The 24,266-nt window shown below is 37.8% G+C and overlaps 1 protein-coding gene across 1 annotated transcript in view; it reads right to left on the reverse strand.

Moving 5' to 3' along the window:
* SMARCA5 (SWI/SNF related, matrix associated, actin dependent regulator of chromatin, subfamily a, member 5) overlaps positions 1-13,281 on the reverse strand; it is a 47,042-nt gene extending 33,761 nt beyond the window's left edge. The window contains exons 1-4 of the mRNA XM_032632655.1: positions 12,588-13,281; positions 9,330-9,404; positions 4,073-4,239; positions 1,241-1,341 (exon numbers count right to left, since the gene is read on the reverse strand). Of these exons, the coding sequence (XP_032488546.1) occupies positions 1,241-1,341; positions 4,073-4,239; positions 9,330-9,404; positions 12,588-12,764 (520 nt within the window). The 5' untranslated portion in view covers positions 12,765-13,281. The remainder of the gene's footprint in view (positions 1-1,240; positions 1,342-4,072; positions 4,240-9,329; positions 9,405-12,587) is intronic.
* Positions 13,282-24,266: the final 10,985 nt, after the last annotated feature.

Genomic DNA, 24,266 nt, shown 5'->3' on the forward strand with positions numbered 1-24,266 from the left:
TACCTCAATCACTCAGTTCCTATGTTACCCATATACTGGTCCTAGAGACTCTTTGGCCTCTCTATTTCCTTTTTCAATATTACTACAAGTGTTTCTAACCAAACGTTTTCACCTTCCCTGATGACCTCTGGGGACTTTGTTTTTGTCCTAACAAAGGGGAAATAGGAATCAGAAGAGACTGTTTTTCCTTTACCCTTCCTTAATTTACTTTTTTTACTTTTCCAAGGGGTCCTACAAAAAGGAACTGTATCTCTTTCAGGGTTTATTACATATTTCCCACCCCATAATAATTACTAAGTATATGGATCATAAATAACCCAACTTTTTTTTAAAACTATGTATTCTGTACTCCATCCCTTTTGAAAAACACTGCTTTGAGATGAAAAGTTCATCAATGCTGGGAAAACTAGTTACAATGTAGGAATGTGAGAAAGAGATAAACAAATCATTCAAATTTCCTTTCTCCTTGTAAATCTGGTTCTGGCCTCTAGCTTCATGAAAAGAAATGGAAACTGCGTACTGTGTAGCAAAAAAAAAAAAAAAAAAATCTGGAGGTACACGCTTTAACCAGCCTGCTGAATTTCTAACCAAATCCTATCTTCCCCGAAGTTCAGTTTGCTAATTATTAAGATAACAAATCCAAACTATACATCCTATATTGACTATTATAAATTTTTTTTTGCTCACAACTATGATCATACAAACTTGTCATCAAGTGAGACAGAGAAAGGAGGTCAGGAAAAAAACGCTGAGCTTCAGTGAAGACAACCGTGCCACCAGACAACCAAGATCATATATGGGTAAAACCTAAACCTTGTTAACCATGTTTTCTCTTGGAAAACCTTTAATAACAAGTACATTTTGGAAAAAAATTTAAAACAGATAGAAAATCAGAAGATGAGTAAAAACAGTCTTTATGAAGTGCCCTTTTTTACACATTAGACTTCTTATCTGGGGCAAATATAAGGCAAACTTCATTCCCAGTTTTACATATACATTCAGGCCACAACAAGCACAATGGCGTTTTATGACCCTTTGAAATACAGCACCACTACTGTACTAATATACTATGGCTTCCATCCAAAAAATATCTGAAGTTCATTTCACTATCAATAAATTTCAAAAGATCACTAAAAATTCCATTTATAAATTACAGCCAAGAAAAATCCAAAACCTTAACCAAAGGATATCTCACAAGGGGATGTTTCAGAGATCAAGTAATTAAATATGTGTAACGTACATGACGGAGAGTCTTCAAATCGAGTGCAAACATTGGTTGCTTTGGAGCTTTCTGTTAATAATTCTTCATCCTCCTCTTGCTCTGTTCTTCGGTGCCGATAGCTGTCAAGTTTAAAATAAAATCAAGTGATTTGAGTTTTGGCTTTCATTTTGACTACCAGCTACTATTTCAACATAATAGTCAAGAGGCTGACCAAGATTACACAATAATTTCTTAACAGGGATGAAAATTAAGACAAAAAAGTAAACAGTAGAAATCATTAGTAAATTTAAACCTGAAATGTTTTACATGGCTTTCTAAGATATACATACAGTTTTTTTTTTTTTTTTTTTTTTTTTAATTTTTTTATATATTTTTTTTTTTATTTATATTTGACTGTGTTGGGTCTTCGTTTCTGTGTGAGGGCTTTCTCTAGTTGCGGCAAGTGGGGGCCACTCCTCATCGCGGTGCGTGGGCCTCTCACTATCGCGGCCTCTCTTGTTGCGGAGCACAGGCTCCAGACACGCAGGCTCAGTAATTGTGGCTCATGGGGCCAGCTGCTCCATGGCATGTGGGATCTTCCCAGACCAGGGCTCGAACCCATGTCCCCTGCATTGGCAGGCAGATTCTCAACCACTGCGCCACCAGGGAAGCCCCCATACAGTTTTTAAAATAGAGTAATACCTTAGGTTAACCAGAACGTGATAAACATAAATGTGATAATCTAATTTCAAGGAAATATGCAGTCAGAAAAACCTCATAATTTGCATTTTAAAGTTAAGTATTTTGCCTGCCCCCCCCCCCCCACCCCGACCTCAAATAGTACCAGAAGTCACATTTTTAAAACTACAGCTTTCACCAAAAGCTGCAGAATATGCAGAATAGACTTTGGGCTTAAGCAATGACTCTTAACTAGATTCATCAGAATTACTCAAAGCATTTTAAATACACTTGCCCAGATTCTACATCCCAAGAGAATCAGAGACTTCCTCTTAATAACTAATTTTCTGTAGTTATAATATTGCCAGATGTCTTAATCTCTAAAGGACTCAGGTAAGTAAAACTATTTACTCCCCAATTCTCAAGTTTCCAATTATACCTTCATTTTTTCAACAAATAGTTTTATTTAAATTAGAAAACAGTAGATTATTCCACTCTTGTGACCTCTAAATCTAACTTACTGCTTATTTCTACCAAAACTACATGCTTGATGGGAGAGGATAATCAGCCTTCCCAGACAGAGAAATATTCCTCAGAAATACAGGCCAAGGCAATAAAAATGCAAGGATGTTTTTGTTTGTTTTATGTGCTTCTAATCAGAAGGTCTTAGTGTGTTATTTCTTGTGCTTCTCTGCATTCCAAACCTATGAAACTTAGTGCAAAGATCTACCCGCACCCCCCAACCCCAAGTTATTCTCCATAAACTGAGAATTTTAACTTCGTTTTTTTCTTTATAAAATCTCCTTCACAATATATTATCAAGATAATTATTATGGTTGTTAACACTGAAGATAAAAGCTGGAATATGCTTTATTACTTCAAATTGAGGCATCATTGATTGTTAACTGGACGATGGAAAGGGGAAAAAAAGCATATATCTACTTTTACTGAAGGACAGGACAGTACCATTACCCTAATTACTTCACTTAAGCTAATTTTCCATTTAAGATGGTTTGATGGGTAGAAAAGAAATCTATTAACCAAGACTCCTTTTCTTCACCAACACTAATAAGATCAAAGCTGAACAATTTTTTATCTATTTACTACATGGTATCTTTATCTTACAGGCTCTTAATAGAAGTGTTTCTTCTCATGCCATCATACTGATGACCCCATAACAATATCCATTACAGCAGTCTGCATTTCCAGAGCACGAGACTGACGCTATTTAAACAGCTGCAAACTTCAAGTCTGAAAAATTTAAATACATCTGAATTGCAAAGTTCTCATGAAGTTTCACACGTATTAAAACAAAAGCACTTTGGTTACAAACAATGGATTAGCAAAAAAGATATATCAGATTGAGTAGAATACCCCAAATAAAATTAAGGTAATATGCTTTTTGATGATAATGCCCTTGAGATAGAGCTAATATCTCCATGCTTCTGTATACTATGTAGTAAATTTAACAGTGTTGATAACAGTTTGTACTCTCCTCTTTTAGATAACCTAGCATATTTTAATTACTGATCACATTTCATTTTTCACTTTGGAAATTACATATAGCCATTCCAGGGAGCTGAGATTGCCCTAAATTTATTATTACAAACTGAACATCTTAGTTATCCAACCAGCACAAATTCTAAAAAAGAATTTATAAATTCAACATGTAAGAATTACTTTACACATATTGAACCACCACCTAACAGTGTCATCATACGCCTTGACACTTCAATTTATATAAAGATAACTAAGTATGTAACAAAAATTTTAAACTGCTGTGGCATAAATCATCACAACATCCACACACAAGCACAGACTTCAGATAATAGCAATACCCTCAATGCATGTATGTGGTTTAGGAGACCAGAGCACACCCCAAGTCAGATCTAAATTCAAAGCTGGATTATTCTAATTCCTTCTAGGTGATGTTAAATAGGCCGCTTAACCTCTGCATTTGTTTCCACTCCAAGGAGTGGAATACATCTGAATTCCCTATTCAGTCCATATAAAAATAAAGCATTATGCAAATTTTTATTTATTTATACATGTATGGCTATATCCTGCCAAGCCAATCAGGCCAAATAAATAACAGCACCAAAACAATTTTTTTTAATAAAGTGATTTTATGCTCCTAATGAAGACTATCAAAAATAAGTTTGCTTCAACTATTAAGTATCAAATATTACTCACTCGCCAACTGACAGCAAGTTCTGTTTCTCATCCTTTTTTATTCGTGGGCGCCCTGGTTTCATCTTCAAAGGTGAGGTTGGAGTCTTCTGAGCAGCAGGCTGAATGAAATGTGCAAACAGCTCTGTCTGCTTTAATAAATACTCAAATCTATTTGCCCGGTCAGTTTGCTGCAAAAAATTTTAAAACATATTTTATCAGAATATTAATACAACTTCAGAAATCAAGGTTTCAACATGCCTCCACACAACAATCTCAGAAATTAAAAGGAACAAACTACTGCTATGGGTAACAACACAGATGAGTTTCAAAAGCATTATACTAAATGAAAGAAACCAAACATAAAAGACTACGTACTGTACGATCCAACTTATATGATATTCTAAGTAGTGATTTCATAGAAAGCAGATCTGAAGTGGCAAGGGGGTGAGGGCAGGAGCAAAAGTTTTGGGGATCACAGAACTGTTCTACATCATGACTGTAAGGTGGTTAAATGACCGCATGTGTTTGCCAAAACTCACTGAATAACAGATATAAAACTATTGTGTGTCAATTATACTTCAATACAGTTGACGAAAAAATATCAAATAAAAAATCAAAAGACATTATGCAATACAAGTGTATTTATTCAGAAGGGGGGAAAATGCATTGGTCATTCATCAGTTAGGCTGTTTTAAATTTTAAAAGGCTATCAGGCTTGAAAAACATCTATTAAGTTCATGAAATATTCTTTAACACAATGCAGTTCTTAATACCGTTTCTTATTTTCATATCTAAGATCTACTGCTTTGAATGTTCCCTATTTATCACACAAAGAGAATGGAAGAATTTAAACCAAAAAACATTTCAGATCTTGAAATCAAGTTTTTATAAAAATAAACAAGGGTGGGGCTTCCCTGGTGGCACAGCAGTTGAGAGTCTGCCTGCCGGTGCAGGGGACACGGGTTCAAGCCCTGGTCTGGGAAGATCCCACATGCCGCAGAGCAGCTAGGCCCGTGAGCCACAAGTGCTGAGCCTGCGCGTCTGGAGCCTGCGCTCCTCAACAAGAGAGGCCGCGACACTGAGAGGCCTGAGCACTGCGATGAAGAGTGGCCCCCGCTCGTCGCAACTAGAGAAAGCCCTCGCACAGAAACGAAGACCCAACACAGCCTATCAATCAATCAATAAATAAATAGAAATGCTGTAGAATTATTTTAAAAAAAAACCCTCGGGGGTTAGTTCTATGAAACACTGCATAAAATTTTAAAAAATAAAAATAAATAAACAAGGGAAATCTAGAGCCTTTAAGAAACAGACTTTTTACAGACATTCTAACAGTTTGGTTAAAAAAAGGAGAAACAAGAAGACAAGAGTTCAATAAACAGAGAAACCAGTTACTCAACTCAACATCTCTACCTATAAATGCTTAAAATGTCAATTTTAGAATGAATTCCAAAACAATATTTTACCTAGCAAACACCAGAGATACTCAAACATCGTAATGTTGTAAAAACGATGTATTTTTTAAAGGAAAACATAATTTTTTAAAATCATACCAAGGTAAAACTGAAGCCCAATTTGCTATCAGGAAGGCACAGGGTGACTGTTTCACTGGACCACAAATGTAGCCCAATCCATACAACTAACAACAGGTCAACATGTTTCTCCTTAGTAATGTCCTATAGATGACAAGCTTCAGTTGTTTGTTTCTGAAGACTAAAAAACTGTTTTAAAGTACTGAACTGAGATCCATATACATATATGTATTTTGCACAATTTCATTTCCTAATACATGTATAATAAAAGAAAAGCCAAGAACATGCAATGAGAAAGATGCTGCTACTTAAAAAAGACTATTATTGTTGCTATGTTTGGATCAAGATAAATAAGCTCTGGAAATAAATTCAGATAGGTCAGAGTCTAGATATTTTAAAGTAAAAGCTACTCTACAGTATTCAAATCACTGAATATGTATTCTTCACTTCTTTAAAAACATTTTCAAATCAACTTTTCTTCATAAATACCTATTCAATTCAAAAAATACTTCTGTGTGTCTACCAGAAAAGGTGTTTTGTTTCTTTAGGAAGTTTTCATTATAATCCAATATTGAAAACAGAACATAATAGGTAAACTATGTAAGATTGTCAGAAAATGATGAATACTCAAAAGTAAAAATAAAGCAGAGTGATGGCAAGTGCAAGTAGCACTGAAATTTTAACCAGGAAGATCAGGAAAATCCGAACAGAGGTAATGTTTCAACAGAGAAGGGAGGGGGTCCCCCCAATTCTTAGACCTTATCACACCTCTCTAATGCTCAAAAACCTTTAATGGCTCTAGATGTCTTAAGGTGGTATTTTTTCAAAGTGTGGTTCATGATCCATCAGACCAAAAATATCCAAGATCTCTGTTCTCTGTTATCTTCTACAAGGTCAAGTTTGAGAACTACTGTCTTAAAGAATTAAATATAAGTTTCACCAGGGCCTTACAAAAGATTCCATAATTTCCAAAATTCTCTCTCGGTTACAAACTAGTTGCAAAAAACCAAGTTCAGAACACACAGAATAAGCTTTCAGTAGAACTGTGGCAAAGGTTTGAGGGGAATAACAGGCAAAGACCTTGCTGCTTGAAAAAATGAGAAGGTTAAGATAAAAATGACTTGAGATCTTAAAAGAGGGGTAAGGAAAATGAACCTATCTACAAAATAAAAACAGACTCACAGACATAGAGATCAGACTTGTGTTTGCCAATGGGGGGGGAGGGGAGGAAGAGGGATGGACTGGGAATTTGGGGTTGGTAGATGCAAACTAGTACATTTAGAATGGATAAACAATAAGGTCCTACTCTTAGCACACAGAACTACATCCAATCTCCTGGGATAAACCATAATGGAAAAGAATATTAAAAAAAGAATGCATATATGTGAAAACTGAGTCACTCTGCTGTACAGCACAGACTGGCACAACACTGTAAATCAACTACACCTCAATTAAAAAAAAAAGGTTTAAGGAGAAAAATCGCTTCCTAAAAATCAGAAACAATAGAATAAGATTAGGAACCTAAAAGGAATGAAGCATAAAATCAAATGGAAGATTAAAATCAATAGCCTTGGAAAAAGCTTCTTTCTCTGAGACAGAAGGAAACGACCAGGACAGTAGAAGCCATACATGAAACAGAGAGGAAGTAAGTTGATGATGGGCCTGCAATTCTTTGTGGAGGAAGACTGAAAATGAGGGTGTGGCAGAAAAGGAGTAGAACACTTAATCAGAGTGGCAAAGTTTTAGAATGGCTAAATGGGACTGTTGAAAGCCAAAGACAGTAAAAACCATAAACTTATTCCGGTACCAGTCAGCACTATTATTTTAGTTTTCTCAAGTAGTACTCAGCATCTTGGGTTCAAGAATGAAGAGTGGATATCAAGACTTACCTATGAATAGGATCTAGCAGATGATAAAGAAGTTGCTTGGAAGAAAACTGCTTCTCAAGATCATGATGTTGAAAAAGGAAATTAAACTAGGAGACTAAAAAATCTGTAGGAAGTGAGAAAAAATTTCCAATAAAGGGAACCGTGAAGACAAGAAGCATTGTAAAGAACCATGAAAACCTCCATTATATAATCAGATTTGTGTTGTAAATATACTTTGCAAAAAACACAAAGAGATGTGGAAGAAGCCAGATCATCAGAAAGGAACCAAATAAAGATGCCAACACAATAATTCATGCAACAGAAGAATACTGAACTAGGGTGATGAGGAAAAGATAAGAGAAATATTTATGAAGTTAAATTTGCCAAGACTATTAAAACTAAGAGGTACTGTAACAGCTTGGGTATTTATTAAGAGAAAGTTTCATTCATTGAGATAATCCTAAGTATAAGTGTGGGGTAGAGATAAGGAATTCAATTTTGGATACTCCTAAATAAGAGGTACCAAAGGGACTTAAATGTCCAACAAACAAATGAAAATGCAATGGTTGGAGGCATCTGCTTAGAGATGGCAGATGAAAACCAGTGACAAGGATCAAACTGTCCAAGAACAAATGTTCAGAATGTAATGAGAAGGACAAAGGAATTAGTCAAGTAAATAGGATATCATCAAGGAAAAAAAGGTCTCTCAAGGCAAGAAAAAATTCTGTGGAGTGGTCAATGGTGTCAAACACAAGTGACAGCAAGGAAAATCAAACTACAATTAAGCCAAAGAACTGGCCATTAGAATCACTAGTACAGTGTTAATGACAGAATCTAAGTTGTGAAGCGTTAAAGGAACAAATGGGAAAAGTAGAGCTGGCAATTGTATCTTTTTCTTCAATTAAGTTTGACAGCAAAGAAAGGCAGCAGGACAGTTACAGATATACACATATATAAATGTAATAGAAATCATATAGAATAATACATCATTTCTACTTTACATATTGCAATATGTATTATGCACACTATATATCTGTATACATATACACATGTGCATACTTTTAGGATTTTGAAGCTATTTAAGAGATTCAGAAACATTTATTGATATTGAAGAGAAAGTCAAAGAACAAGGGGAAAGTAAGATTTGTTAAAATGTACTATGTGCCAGATATTATTCTGGGTGTTGAAGACAGAAAGATGAAGACACTGTCCCCACTCTTAAGAAGCATACTGTGTTGTGTAGTGGTGTTATTATTACACCTGCTTTTTTAACTTTTTAAGACTTCAAAACAATTAAATGAGTTTAATCCATACAAAGCACTTAGAACAGGGCCTGCTACACAATAATCATTCACTATTAGTCATTATTATTGAATCTAAATTTAAATTTAAAGCTCTTTGTAGGTACTGGTTAACTTAGGGTAAAATAAAGTTTCCTAAGAGGATATGAAACATGAGCTGGGTATTTTTCAAGTATAACATTCATATTCTCTTTTGTAAAGATCCCATCCATATTATAAGAAGGCTGTAGGCAAGGAGCATGTATTATTTGCTTTATAACCAGTAGAGTACAATGCCAGACACATGCAGAATAAACATTACCTTGAATAATTACTTCTCTGGTCTTTAACTCACCTCACTCCCAATGCTAAATCTTAAAATATAAGGGGTGTTAGCATAACCCACATATTTACATAATATGTGAATTCATGCAATACTTCTATATTTGGTTTACACAGTCAAGTAAGTCAAGTAAGGTACAAAAGTTATAGTACTCCACGTTATACATATTTAAATTGGGTATCTGTGCTTCAATTTTGGTACACTTAATCACCTAATAAAAGCTTATATAAAACTCTTCATATGCCTAGAACATACCATTTTTTCTTCATAGGTAGGATCTGGTTCTTGGATTTCTTTTTGCTTTCCAGGAGACGCATCATCAAATACTTCCTGGTAGGAGGGAAAAATCATGGATTGTTCTTCAAGAATACTCAACACACCATTATTAGACTGATTTCTGCCCAAAACACATTCAAAGTAATACACTCCTGTCCCAAATTTCCCAGATACTTAAATGGCTGTCATCCTACCTGATAGGAAACCTTGATGAAAAATACCATGATGCTAACAACTTATTTAATCCAAATATGTAAACTGCATGGCTATTGCCAAGACTGAAACACAAGATTATTATCTCCATCATCCCAGAACAAAATTACTTTCAGCAAATGTTTCGTTTTCTAATCAAAAATTATGAAGCTAAATTCAACAGTATAAAATGTGAAGAAAATACGTTCCCTTTTAATCATAAAATTGCAGTATCTACTGTACTGCTACACAAATATACACCTGGAAAGCCGCATTAGTCACGGTGATTCCCATCTTCTGGAAAATTTAAAAATTTCATCATGCAGCCTAAAGTGAATACCCTTTAAGTACAATCTGATTCCTTAACTGGTAATAAATGTGCTATTTTTGCAAATTTATTCACCCTGACATTCAAAACACCACAAACAATAAAATAACAGCAACAACTACACTGCAAAGTTCCACTCATCCATTAAAAGAACATAAGAAGAGCTGGTAAAAGTCTAATTTTCATTAATGATGTACTAATCTGTGTGTGTCAATACATACTGTAATAAAGCTACCTGTGATTAAGAAGTTGGGGGGATGGGGCTGGTATAGCACTAAAATTAAGAGGTCAACTGACCCAAATTCAAGTCTAACTTCCTTGCTAAGACCTGTAGGAACCTGTGTAACCTTAAGCTCATCACAAATCTCTGGTCTCCACAAGTAAAAATGACAAAGCCACCAACCTAGCCTACTTCACAAGATGGTAATGGGATACCATGGAAGGTCAAATACATCCTAAAAAAATAAGATGTGCTTTCCAACAGCAGTCATTATTTCTTTCACAGTTTTAATTAAAAAAAAAAAGGTTTGGATTTAGGACTCTTGAGGTCATATAGTTATTGGTATACAGTGTACCTACCTATCAGTCGAGTCAATACTGAGAAATGAGGATGAACAAAGACAGGCCCCATCCACATTGCCAAAAAGATCACAATAATAAACAAAAAATGAGACTGCTTCCGTGACCTATCAGTACCAAGCAAAAAGAAAAAATTAACCTAATACGTAGGAAAGCTAGCTAATATTTCTAGCAAAGTGGGCTCTGTCAGAAAATAAATGATTTTGGAAAAACCCAAATTAAAAGACCAAGAAAAGAAAAATCACAGTATAATGTGAAGGAAAAAATAAAAACTAAAACTAGTCAGTAAAAAGATTGATAAAATTACTGATGTTCCTATTCTAAGAAGGTAAAAATAACTAAGTCATTCTTCAATAAATGAAATCGTCAAACACCTTTTTTGTAAGAATATGAAAGGGCAAGATACTCGGGGAAAGGGTCAGCTTCCGAGCCAGATGTGGGTTCTACTTACCAGAAGACTCAATTTCCCCATCTGGCAAATAAAAATACCACTGACATCATTTGGTACTTGTTGTAACATTAATATTCATAGTTAAACTTTAATTCCACTTTAACTTAAAAATAGCAACTAGAAAGCCAAAATATTTAGTTTAGGCTTTAAATTATTCTGCTTTCTGATGTTTCCATAACACCTCTTGTGAGACTTTGGTTGTTATTCCAACAGTTGAATGACAGCCCCTTTTGAGAAGCTGAGGACAACTAAGGACAGCAATTTGCAGAGAACTGCATATTTACATACAATTGCTTTTAGTGTCAAACTTCAAACCCCCTTAAACCACGAAGCAGGAATCCAAGTTAACCCTGGGAATGCAAAAGAACCATTTAAAACCTGAAGAAAGAGAAAACAGGCAACACAGGATATGATTTTTAAACAAAGCTCGTCACTGAAAACTACAGAACACCAGATGTCCTAATCCACCAAAACCCACCGTCACCTAAAAGTTCTTTCAAAATCTAGTAACATGTTACTTCACCCTAGATTAGACCGCTGTTGCCCAAATAAAACTACTGCGCCAAATGCTTCAATGGTAAACTGCGCTACCAATTCCTTATTAATCCTGCAGCAACGTTCGTTTTCAGAACAGTATTACCTTCGCTCAATCTGTCCAAGAATGGAAAACTCCCAGAAATCTTTGGGCTGCAACTATAAAATATCTCAAAACAGACTGAAGGCCAAGAATAAAATTTGGAAGGAGCAAGCAATCACTTTGTTCCCAGACATCGCAAAGCCTTGGAGCACACCCAAGAGACCCGCCTGGCAGTTCCCCAATCTTTCCACCCCCGCAGTACTGTTACCATCCCCTGGCCGGCCAGTCCCAGCCCAGAAGACAGGCTCGGCAGTGAAAGGTACCAATTTTCAAAAAAAAAAGGCCAAGGCCCCCAAAGAGGAATTGCGCTGGTCTGAAAGCCCCTGACTCACTAACTCATCCATCCATCCATCCATCACCCCTCCCCAAATGAGACGGGGGTTCAAGACAGCTGCTGCCGCCTTGGTCAGTTCCCTCCCCATGGAACAGTGCCTGGGAGGAGCCTCCTCTCCCTCCAAAGGAGCAGCTGCGCCCCGCTTATCCCCGACTGCGCCCTCGGCTATCCAGCTCTCGCCATTGTTTCTGCCCGGAACAGATACCTCCCCCGCAAGGACCGGGATGAAGAAAAGGAGGCCCAAGTCCTCAGAGGCGCTCCTTTTAAATGCCTTCCCCACCGCGCCCATCTACCCTCTTTCCTAAGGGGAAATCTCCCTCGCCCTCCCCCCAAGTTTAGTGGAAACTAAAATCGAGATTCAGAGATGGGCGAGGGAATTATGGGAGTGTAGCTTAAAAAAAAAAAAAAGGTAGAATCCCACTCGGCCTCAGTAATCAAGAACATGTGTCTAACAAGAGCGTTCGAGGGTTTGGCAAGGTTCGCCAAAGAGACAAATAATGTAAATGTGAAGTGCCAGAGATCCATTTGAGTCGGCTGGGATAGGCTAGGCACAGGGCGCAAGGGTGAGAGCATCATTTCGGATCCACAGGGTCCGAGGCCGAGTCTGGGTGCACAGGGGTGAAGTTCGGTTCTGCGTCTCATCACTAACACAGAGGCGAGGGAACCAGTTCCTCCTCCCTATCCCGCCGTCTCCCCACGCCACGAGCCGCTCTCACCTCCATCTCAGAGTCCGCGGCGCCGGCGCTGGCCGCAGAGGCAGCCGCCTGGGCTGCGACGCCCTCGGGGCCGCCTTTGTTGCTGTTGTTGTTCCCGCTGCCGGCGGCCGAGGTTGCGGGCTTGGAAGGCGCGCTCTCGGGAGGCGGGGGTGGCGGAGGGTCGGCCGCGGACGACATGATGTTCCTTCTGCGTCACCCGCTGCTGCCAGAGGCCGGGCCCGGCAGAGATGAGGAGGAGGCCTAGGCCTGGGAGGCTATGTCGCAATGAGCTGCTGGAGGAGCGAGAGGACCACCCGAACGCCCCCTTCGCCGCGGCTCCGCGACGAGCCCTAGCCAGGCCCAGCAGCCTCCCCGTCTCGTCGTCCTCCTCTTCCGCCGGGCTCGGGGTTCCACCGGCGCTTTACCTCACGGCGGGAATCACGTCGACGAGAGTGGGCGGAGTCAGCCGGGTCACTGAGGTCAGGAAGGCGGGCTGATTTACTGTAGGGCGGAGGGTTGAGGGAGAAGGAAAGGAAAGCGAAAGAGGTACCGGGAGCGCGCAGCGACTTGGCCGCCTCCTCTTCTTCCTCTGGTAGAGATCATCTATCTCGCCTGCATCCAGGTCTACTACCTACGCCACCGACTTTCAACACTCGCGAGATTGATAGTTGGCTAAATGACTGAGTTCCAGTTGCGCATGCGCATTCTCTCCTCCTCGCCCTTGGCCACGCCCCCTCCAGGGCCCCCAGCAAGCTCTAGGGCAAGGAGTGGGCGGGGCCTCAAGGGAAGGCTCGGACGCGTAGGTTTGTGCTTCCGCTCCCGGGCAAGACGGGAGTGCAAACTTACAGACGTTCTTAACGGTACACGGTCCCCGGACGCCGCATTTCCTGTGACTGGTAGCGACCGGCGGCACTCCCTGAAAATTTGCACAGGTTTTGCGCTGCCTACTGCAGCATGGAGGTCTGGGCAGGCCTTAACACTTTAACCGCCTTTGCTTATACGCGTGACGCCACTGTGTTGACGACGTTGTGGTTATTCCAGTTGACGTCTCACTGTTTTGTTGTCTAGGGAAGAGTGCCCGTTAGTGTGATTTTTTATTTTTCTGTCATCAGATGTTAGCTATATCAGTCATTTCTAAATTCCTTCTACTCTTCGGTGCAGAGTTAGGCGATATTTCCTCTGAATTTACATGCTGAAAGTAAGCAAACTGTGCCCACCACCATGTAAGTGAGAAACGTGAGTAATCAATAGATAAGAGGCGATGGGTTGTATCTTTTCCTCAACCACCAAATATTAAATTAAAATGTACATTCTTCTCTTCTTAAGAAATGTTACAACTATTCACGACTGGTTTGTACACTGCCTTGCCCTCTGTTCAACACAGCCTGAGGGTCTTGCGCACCCATCTGCTGCAGATTTTAAGCGCAGCGTGTTCTATTCAGTAGCAAATCTGCACACTGCAATAAATTGCTATCTGCCCTGCACAGGCTCTTATTCATCTTTGTATCCCCATGTCCAGTATCTTATCAGTACGTATTGAATAAAGGAGACACACTTTTAAAGAGTTAAGTCTTGAGCAAACTGTTGATTATGTTGAATTTCAAACAGAAGGGATCTCCTATGACTATATAGGCTGCAAACTTTTAACCAATCGAGTGATAATTCTTTAATTGAGATCTGGAAAAATGTCCCCCAGCCCATTATAAATGCTATTTCTGAGACTATAAGGAACCGCCTAAGGATATATGAAAAGAAGAATACCTAAATGATGTTCATCGCAGGCTTCGCATGTAATTGCAAAAAAACTACCAATAGGCTAAGAGTCCAACATTGAAAGTATGATTTTAAAACTATTGTACACCCACAAAATGAACTATTCCTTACCTTTAACAAAAATTAATGTAGAAGAATGTTTATTCTATAGTGTTAACTGAAAAGAAAATTTAGCAGTTCAAAAATATGAATAAAACTTTGGAAGGATAATCATAAAAGTATTGAAAGTGATTGTTGTTGGTGTATATTTCCTTACTCTTTTTTGTTTGTATTTTTTAATTTTTTCTAAAATGAATTTGTGTATTATTATATTGAGCAAACTTATTTTTAATATCTAAAAAATACTTTCACCAAAAATAGATTGTGTGGAAGGGTAAAAAGTTAGTGTCTAGGGGAGTAGCTGACATATAGACACTCAATAAATACTTATGAGAACTTCCCTGATGGAACAGTGGTTAAGACTCTGCGCTCCCAATGCAGGGGGCCTGGGTTCAGTCCCTGGTCAGGGAACTAAACCCCACATGCATGCCACAACTAAGAGTTCTCATGCCAAAGCTAAGGAACCAGCCTGCCACAACTAAGACCCGGCGCAACCAAATAAATAAATATTTTTAAAAATAAAAATAAAATAAATATGAGTAAATATTTATTTAATATTGACATTAAGTAGAAAGAATATAACATTTATTTAATATTCAGAGTATTTCTTCACCCTATAATGAAAGGTAAATATCTTGGGTCCTGGTTTGGAAACCCTAAAAATATACTGAATATATAAATGGATGAAGCTTAAGTCTGACAATTTAAGAAAAACAAATAGCAAGAAAAACAATAAATAAAATTGCCTCCAAAATGACAACTGTCTTTTTTAACATACACATTTATATTGTGAGTGCGTTTCTCCTATGAGCATATGAACGCTGTATGAGAATCTTGTGGGGAAAATTATAGAGAAAAGATAATTAAAAGAAAGGAGGAAGGGACTTCCCTGGTGGCACAGTGGTTAAAGAATCTGCCTGCCAGTGCAGGGGACATGGGTTCGAGCCCTGGTCTGGGAAGATCCCACATGCCGCGGAGCAACTAAGCCTGTGCACAACTACTGAACCTGTGCTCTAGAGCCCATGAATCACAACTACTGAGCCTGCATGCCTAGAGCCCGTGCTCCACAACAAAAGAAGCCCCCATTTGCTGCAGCTAGAGAAAGCCCGTGCAGCACCGAAGACCCAATGCAGCCAAAAAAAAAAAAAGAAAGGAGGAAGAGAAAACAATGTTTGAATGTTTGAATCACTAATCTAACAACAGGGACAGAGAAACCAATTTTGAGCAGGGTCTAGAAGCAGGGAGGAAGGGGAGAGAGGAGTTATAGAAAAGACAGGATGCCCTGAAATTGAGCTATAGGGACATTAATTGAGTTAGGCAGATGGTAGTACTTATATGGTAGCCAAATGACAAAGGCCTGTTGTTCTTCAAATAGTAAGAGGCTAAAACTAACAGCTAGTTCCGAAATTGATAGTATAACATAGGATTGGTATCTTGGCAAGAGAATAGGTTAGTGAGTCAGGCAAGCCTAGATTCCCATGCAGGTTCAAGAACTTAGTAGTTGTGTGAATGCAGGCAAGTTATCTAACTTCTCTGAAGTCAGTCTTTTCTCAACTTTTTGGTATTATATTATGCCGACTTTATGTTTGGATAACATTCTTATAATAATGTCATAAGAATTAAATGACATTTAATCATTTAATTGTAAAACACCCTAGTGTACGTAGGGTGTTTAATACAGTGCCTGACATAGAGTGAGCTCTGGGTTCAAGTCTTAGGTATTCTAATCTTGAAGACTCATAAGCCTAAGGGTCAGCCTCTAGCTGTAGGAAGGGTAATCTAATTGTTTTTTAATAAGGGGAGGTAAAGGGAGTAGTGTCACGAAAACACTAGAAGGAATTACTACTTTAAACATGTTCCCAGATATAGAATACTACAATGTAAAATCATGTTAATCTCAAATATGCAAATACATTTTGTTTACACCTAAAATTCCCTCTATTGGATTTAGTGTGCTGGAACAGCATGTTATATGCTGAATAGAGTGGAGCAAAGAGATATTGCCAGAGGACAAAAGATGCCAAAGAGCCAGGACTCTCTCAACATTTTGGCCTTGAATGGTAACAGAAAGGATTTTATTAAGTTTATCAAAAGCAAAGTAGTAATGTTGAGGCCGTCTTCCTCACATACTCATTTATTTTGTGAAAGCCTAGGAAAATAAAGTCTGACTACTATGTGACAACAATAAAACAGTGTTGAGTTTGTGAGTATCTTAAGAATGGGGATTTCCAGGGCTTCCCTGGTGACGCAGTGGTTGAGAGTCCGCCTGCTGATGCAGGGGACACGGGTTCGTGCCCTGGTCTGGCAAGATCCCACATGCCGCAGAGCGGCTGGGCCCATGAGCCATGGCCACTGAGCCTGTGCGACCAGAGCCTGTGCTCCGCAACAGGAGAGGCCACAACAGTGAGAGGCCCACGTACCGCAAAAAAAAAGAATGGGGATTTCCAACACTAGATACCAACGATCACATATGTATCTTTTTCAGAATTCTCCTACTTAGGTCTTTGGCCACATAAGGGGATTTCAATTAAACAAAAACATTAAGTAAGGTTCCAATGCATCCCCCTCATATTTGGTCACCAACTCATATCAGTGGGTGACTTTGTGTCTGCTGGATGTTAATTCATGTATTTATGTAGTCATTTAAAATTACCTTTTTTCCCCTACTATTTACAAGTTAAAAATTCGAGTCCTCTTTGCATATCCTTCCTTGTGAAAGATGTTTTCTTCTTTCTTGAATTGGCTCTAGATAAAAAACTTCTTGGAACCCAAATATTATCATCCCAAATGAAATTTTAACCACCACTACTCCTGAAATATTTTCAAATGAATTAACTGTAGCCAAAGCTGTGGTTAAGAAATTTGGTGTTCCTTTGCTCAAAAGATTGAAAGTAAGAGAAGATGGGAACATGTATCCCTCAAATGTTATTCAAATGAAAACAAGAGTGACTATATCATTATTAGGTAGACTTCAGAGCAAAGGAAATTACAAAGAGCAAAAACGTTACGTAATGATGAAAGTGTCCGTCCACCAAGAAGACATAGCAATTTGAAACATGTATGCACCAAACAACAGAGCTGCAAAGTATCAGAAGCAATAACTGACAACTGAAATGAGAAATAAAAAATCCACAATTATAGGTGAAGACTATGGTATCTTTTAATAATTAATAGAACAACTAAGCAGAAAATCAGGAAAGATGTAGAACTCAACGACTCCATCAACCAAGAGAATCTAATTAACGTTTATAGAACATTCCATACAGAAATAGAATACATACTTTTTGAGAACCTTCAGAAAATATACCAAGAGAAACCATAAAACAAACCTCAACAAATTTAAGAGAATTGAAATTATACAGTGTTCTTCAACCACAGTGGAATCAAACTAGAAATCAATAACCAAAAATTACATCTCCAAACTTAATGACACCCTTCTAAATAACCCATGGGTCAAAGAGGAGGTCTCAAGAGAAAAAGTACTTTGAACTGAATGAAAAATACAATATATCAAAATTTGTGGAAAACAGCTAAAGCAGTGCTGAAAAGAAAATTATAGTACTAAATGCTTACATTCAGAAAAAAAGGAATAGTCTCAAATCTAAGATTCCATCTCAGAAGCCTAGAAGAAGAGCAAAATAAATCTGGAGTAAGCAGAAGAAAGGAAATAATAAAAGCAAGAGCAGAAATCATTGAAATTAAAATCAGAAAAACTTAGACAAAATAAAACAAAGAATTGGTTCTTTGACAGGATAAAATTGACAAACTGTTAGGAAAACTGACAAAGAAAAAAGATACAGATCACCGATATTAGGAATGAAACAGGATCTATGACTACTGACCCTGAAAACATCAAAAGGGTAAAAGGGAATACTACAAACATAAATTTGACAACTTAAATGAAATAGACTGCTTTTTTGAAAAATAAAATCTACCATAACTCAGACAATATGAAATAGATAATTTGAATAGCCTTATAACTATTTAGGAAATTAAATTCATTACCTAAAAACTCCCCAAAAGAAATCTCCAAGCCCAGATGGCTTTACTGGAGACTTCTACCATATATTGCTACACAATTCTACACAAATTCTACACAGTCTCCTCCATAAAAGAAGATACGGGCTTCCCTGGTGGCGCAGTGGTTGAGAGTCCGCCTGCCGATGCAGGGGACACGGGTTCGTGCCCCGGTCTGGGAGGATCCCACATGCCGCGGAGCGGCTGGGCCCGTGAGCCATGGCCGCTGAGCCTGCGCGTCCGGAGCCTGTCCTCCGCAGCGGGAGAGGCCACAACAGTGAGAGGCCCGCGTAACGCATAAAAAAAAAAAAAAAAAAAAAAAAAAATTAACTCAAAATGGATAGTAGATTTAATGTAAAACAGAAAACTATAAAATTTTGGAAAAAATAGGAGAAAATGCTAAGGATCTAGGTCTGGGCATAGAGTTCTTAACATTTGACACCAAAAGCATGATCAGTGGAAGGAAAAATTAATAAATTGAATCACGAAATTAAAAGCTTTTGCTCTATAAGAGACTGTCAGGAAGGTGAGATGACAAGCTACAGAGTGGGAGAAAATATTTACAAGTGTCTAGAATATATAAAGAACTCTCAAAATTCAACAGGAAAAAAAGCAAACAGTCTATTTAGAACGCTGGGAAAATAAATAAAGAGACATTTCACTGAGGAAGATATACAGATGGCAAATTAGCACATCAAAAGAGGTCAAAAGCATTAGCCATTAGAAAAATGCAAATTAAAACCACAATGAGATGTCACTTCATACCTAACAGAATGGCTAAAATTAAAAATAATGACAACGCCGAATGCCGGTAAGGATACCAATAAAATGAATCACTCACACATTGCTGGTGGAAATGTGGTGCAAAGGAGTTTGTAGACCAAAAACCCTGAGAATGACTGCTTCACCAAAAAATTATTTTCCTTGAAAAACAAAAGTATGTACACAGTTGTATTTCTCTGAAACTATTGCTTTTAAGTATATGGTCTCAATCATTTGTATTAATAGTAGCTTTTAACCAAAGTAACTTTTATTTTACAGACACTACAGGGTAAGTAATTGTGAACTGTATGATATATGGCATTTTAGCAGACTAGCAAAGCTTATGAATACACGGAACACAACTTTCTATAGCCACACACATCCTTTATAAGGCTTCTCACAGTGGCAAAAATAAGCACCTTCGTTAACAGACTCAAAGAAATACCCTCTTTGTAGCATTTAAAATACAAAGCAAAAGCATATAAACTGAAAATCATGCTCAGTAATCAATGTTTCCATTCCATGATTTAGAAATATTGATAATTTAGGCATCCAATGAACATCTGGGAATTAATTATATAAGCCTAAGGTTTTAAGTTACCTAAATAAATTATTTTCAATCTAACATACTATAAAATGTAACTTCTGTTGAAAATCAGAATAATAATTCAATTTAGTTAAGCACAAATTTATATATTTTTAATCTTAAACATTAAGTGGAAGTAATGCTAGCTTATTTGATCAATAAGCCAGTATAAATTTAGGAAGGTCATTCCCAACTAGAGTAAAATGTAGGCTTGCATTATCCTTAACAGTGATAAATCAGAAAAGGCACAGCTGGATTTATTAAACCAAAATATTAAACTAGTTTTGTTGCCAAAGATTCATCTATATTCTGTGAGCTTGGCTTCTTAAAAAGTCACTTGTTAGTTTTGCTAAGAATACTTTTCTTTCCTTTTAGATTCTAGCACATTTAAAGTATTAGAAGTTTATTTTCTGGGAATTTTAGGAATATTTAATCCATGTAAGTGCTTATTTACCTCTATTAGCCAATCAGAACAAGATCCCTTAATTTAAGAGTTTTAACCTATTCAGTCAATAACACCCTAAGATGGGAAAGCATTACACACTTACACAATGAAAAAACACAATGAAAAGTAAAGGTCTTTCTGAATTGCAGACCCACATAGAGAGCACTTACAGTTTCAATTCTAAGATTTCAGCCACAAGTCAAGCAAAAATAAACACAACATCACAATATGTCTCTGGTCCAGGTATTAAAGAGCTATTCTTCCTGATGGTCAGAAAATTCTTAATTGAGTTGAACTCAAAATAGATAAACAGACAAACAAAAAACTAACAAGCCCAATACTCTTTTGTCTTTCACTCAGCAGGAAATAGATCTCTATAAAACACTAGTGCTTTTTTTCCCTCTAAACTTCAGTTTATTCATCTTTAGTCAAGGCATATCACAATTATAAGCTAAGTGCAAGGATGAAAAGACATCAACATGCACCAGAGAAAGAAAAAAATGAATCAGAATCTTCATAGTCCTGGGGTATCAGTATCCTCTCCAAAGAGAATTATCTGTAGGTAACTCTACTGCACAGAGATGGTAGAGGACAACTATTTATTAGTGTAAGGTCTGTCACATAAAATATTCTTACCTAATTGGAGTTCTCATTTATTTCTCCAACTCTTCTTCTCAGATGGCCCACAAAAGCTTTGTTTAAAGTATATAAATTTACAGACATTTATCTGAACTGTCATTATGTATGACACTTCTGAGCATCAGCTTAAATTCTCACAATGAAATTTCCGTTTTCCTAATGTGTAGTTTTGTAGTATGGGCATGTGAGAACAGCTATGAAAATTCAAGAGAGTATCTGTGACATTTTTCGTAAATTACTAGCTGAGAGTCTGCTCCAAGTCTGAAGTCTTGGTGTTTTAATAATTAAGTAATGGGGACTTTCCTGGTGATGCAGTAAAGAATCTGCCTGCCAGACAGGAATAAAGACACAGATGTAGAGAATGGACTTGAGGACCTAGGGAGGGGGAAGGGTAAGCTAGGATGAAGTGAAAGAGTAGCATTGACATATATACACTACCAAATGTAAAATAGATAGCTAGTTGGAAGTAGCTGCATCGCACGGGAAGATCAGCTTGGTGCTTTGTGACCACCTAGAGGGGTGGGATAGGGAGAGTGGGAGGGAGATGCAAGAAGGAGGGGATATGGGGGATATATGTACACATATAGCTGATTCACTTTGTTATACAGCAGAAACTAACACAACATTGTAAAGCAATTATACTCTAATAAAGATGTTAAAAAAGGAAAAAAAAAGAACCCACCTGTCAATGCAGGGGACACGGGTTCGAGCCCTGGTCTGGGAAGATCCCATGTGCCGCAGAGCAACTAAGCCAGTGTGCCACAACTACTGAGCCTGCGCTCTAGAACCTGAGAGCCACAACTACTGAGCCCACGTGCCACAACTACTGAAACCTGAGCCTAGAGCCCGTGCTCCACAGCAAAGAGAAGCCACCACAATGAGAAGCCCATGCACCGCAACAAAGAGTAGCCCCCGCTCGCCCGCGTGCAGCAACGAAGATCCAACGCAGCCAAAAATAAATAAAAATTTTTTTAAGTTGTATAAAAAAATTGGGTAACAATTATTTATAATTAGTTTATTAAATGTTAGCATTCAAATGCTTTTATTAAAATAACTTTATGAGATCTTATATGGTTTGTAGCCCTTGAATTTCAAGGAATTTAAAGAAAACACTAATTCTTTTAGGGAAATCACCAAATGGTCAAACTACAAAACCAAATCGCCAGTCATTGCTGCCACTAATAGAAAATAATTGATCAGATGCAAAAGAACCAAACCAAAACAAAATTAATAGGGAAATTAAAAATAGAAAAGCAGCAAATCTGCTGCTTTGGATTCACCTCTGAGAGCCAAGAAAAGACAGACATGGACTTAACTCCCCATGAGGTGCACTTTTTCACGGCAAAGTTTACCTGGTCCTGTTAGGGGGATCCACTGGGCATCTTGGTGGAAGACTTTCAAAACGGTCTAAAAATTTTTTTCAAAAAAGTAAAATTATGACTCTCATACATATATGAAAAAGAATGCATATTAAGTGTATGTTTTATTTAACTAGTTAATGAGGAAATTAATGAGATGTTACAATCAGTTCAAAGGAGAAGTCAAAAACGCATAAATTTATGAGAAGTAAAGGAATGGTGAATGTGCAAAGGAGGGAAAACCAGTTCCACAGTGGGGAAAGAAAGTCAATTTACTCTCTGCTGAACAAGACAGTATTTGCATTGCTATAGGCAAGCATTATTTTGCATTTGTATCAGTTATTTGTGATTTAGAATTGTGAAATAACTGTTGCAGAATCAGAAAACCCGGAGGGTTGTCCTCTAGGCTTTAGACAAGTCATAGTTTTCACTGAAGCACATTTTTCCCTACACACCATTGCCCCTAATTATTATAAATACTTCTCATTTGGACTATCATGTAGCTTCCTAACTGGTTAATTTTTCTTTATTCTACAATAAGTGGAAGAACTAGAATTCAACTGAAGTCCATGCTGGTAACCACTGTAGTATATATTTCTGTCATTCTCCTGCATGTCTGTCTAGAATGGCTTTCTCTACCTTCTCTTGGTTTCACTGCTCTTGATTAAGTACAATGTATATGGTCTGCCAAGTTTCCAGTTAACTATGCATTGTAGTATCTCATGGATTACTAGCAGTGTTTCAATTCCAAATTCCTGGTGTTGGGAGACGGATTAGCCCAGTTTAGATCAGGTGCTCGTCCCAAGTTCATTTGGTGTTAATAGGGGTCGGGGCCACTAGATACCAATATAGTTACCTAGGTCTACCTCTTGAGCAGGAGCCAGGATGGGAGGCAGGTTCTCTTAAAAGGAAGAGTTATAGATGCAAAACGTTGATTGGCATCTCCAGCATCTGTCTACAGTCTATTTGTGTCACAGAAAATTAATTTTTTTATTAAAAAATCTACTAATATTCCCATTCAAGCACTCTGATCCTTTTAATTTTCATCTGTGGTTTAAATTTAATCAAAGATCAATTCTAAGCTCAATTGCATTGGAAATACATTCAGCTAAGTTGTATTTGAAGTATGTTTTTGTGAGAGCCGGGGGTTAATTTCATCCATTTGAAAATTAGATTCTTACCTCTTTAGGTAAGAATCATGAAAGGAGATATGAACTTAATATCTTATAAATTCTAAAAAATTCTTTCAGCTTTTGACTTCTCTCAAAATAGATGCTCTTCACAAGTGCTGAACTTAATCTTCTGTCCATAGTAAATGCCCCAGAGGGTATGTAAGGGGGGAAATCCTGTGACTTGGTTATGAGTCAGGAGACCCACTGAGTTGCATTCTTAAAATAGCACAACTTTTGGTTCTGCCCTCAGAAGATAGGCTACTTCAGAGCCTAGCTAGAGGAAGGAAGTAGAGATTTTGTAAGTCTCACATTCAGACATAAAAGAGGAGGACGGAAGTCAAAGGAGGCATCACCCATTTACTTACTATTTTGTAAGAGAATCAGGAATTAAAGAGCAGGGACCTTGACTTTGTAACAAGTTTGTAGGATGCTGTAACCTTTGCAGGCCACTCCTACTTGTCACTTTTGTCACTTCTTTTGGTGAGCACTTAAAATCAAAATTCTTTTACCATTGAATTTTCTTCTTCTACAGTTCTTTCAGTATTTTGAATTGATGTACCATGATATTTGGAAATAGATCGAATTTTAATTCTGGAGTTATAGTTAAATTCTCAATGAAGTAGTTATTTTCATTATGCTATAATTTCCTTTATGAAACTGGTAAATCTTTCTTTTTTTTTTTTGCGGTATGTGGGCCTCTCACTGTTGTGGCCTCTCTCGTTGCGGAGCACAGGCTCTGGACGCACAGGCTCAATGGCCATGGCTCACGGGCCCAGCCGCTCCGCGGCATGTGGGATCTTCCCGGACCGGGGCATGAACCCGTGTCCCCTGCATCGGCAGGCGGACTCT

This window comes from Phocoena sinus, chromosome 5 (assembly GCF_008692025.1).
Source record: "Phocoena sinus isolate mPhoSin1 chromosome 5, mPhoSin1.pri, whole genome shotgun sequence".
NCBI classification, from domain to species: Eukaryota; Metazoa; Chordata; class Mammalia; order Artiodactyla; family Phocoenidae; genus Phocoena; species Phocoena sinus.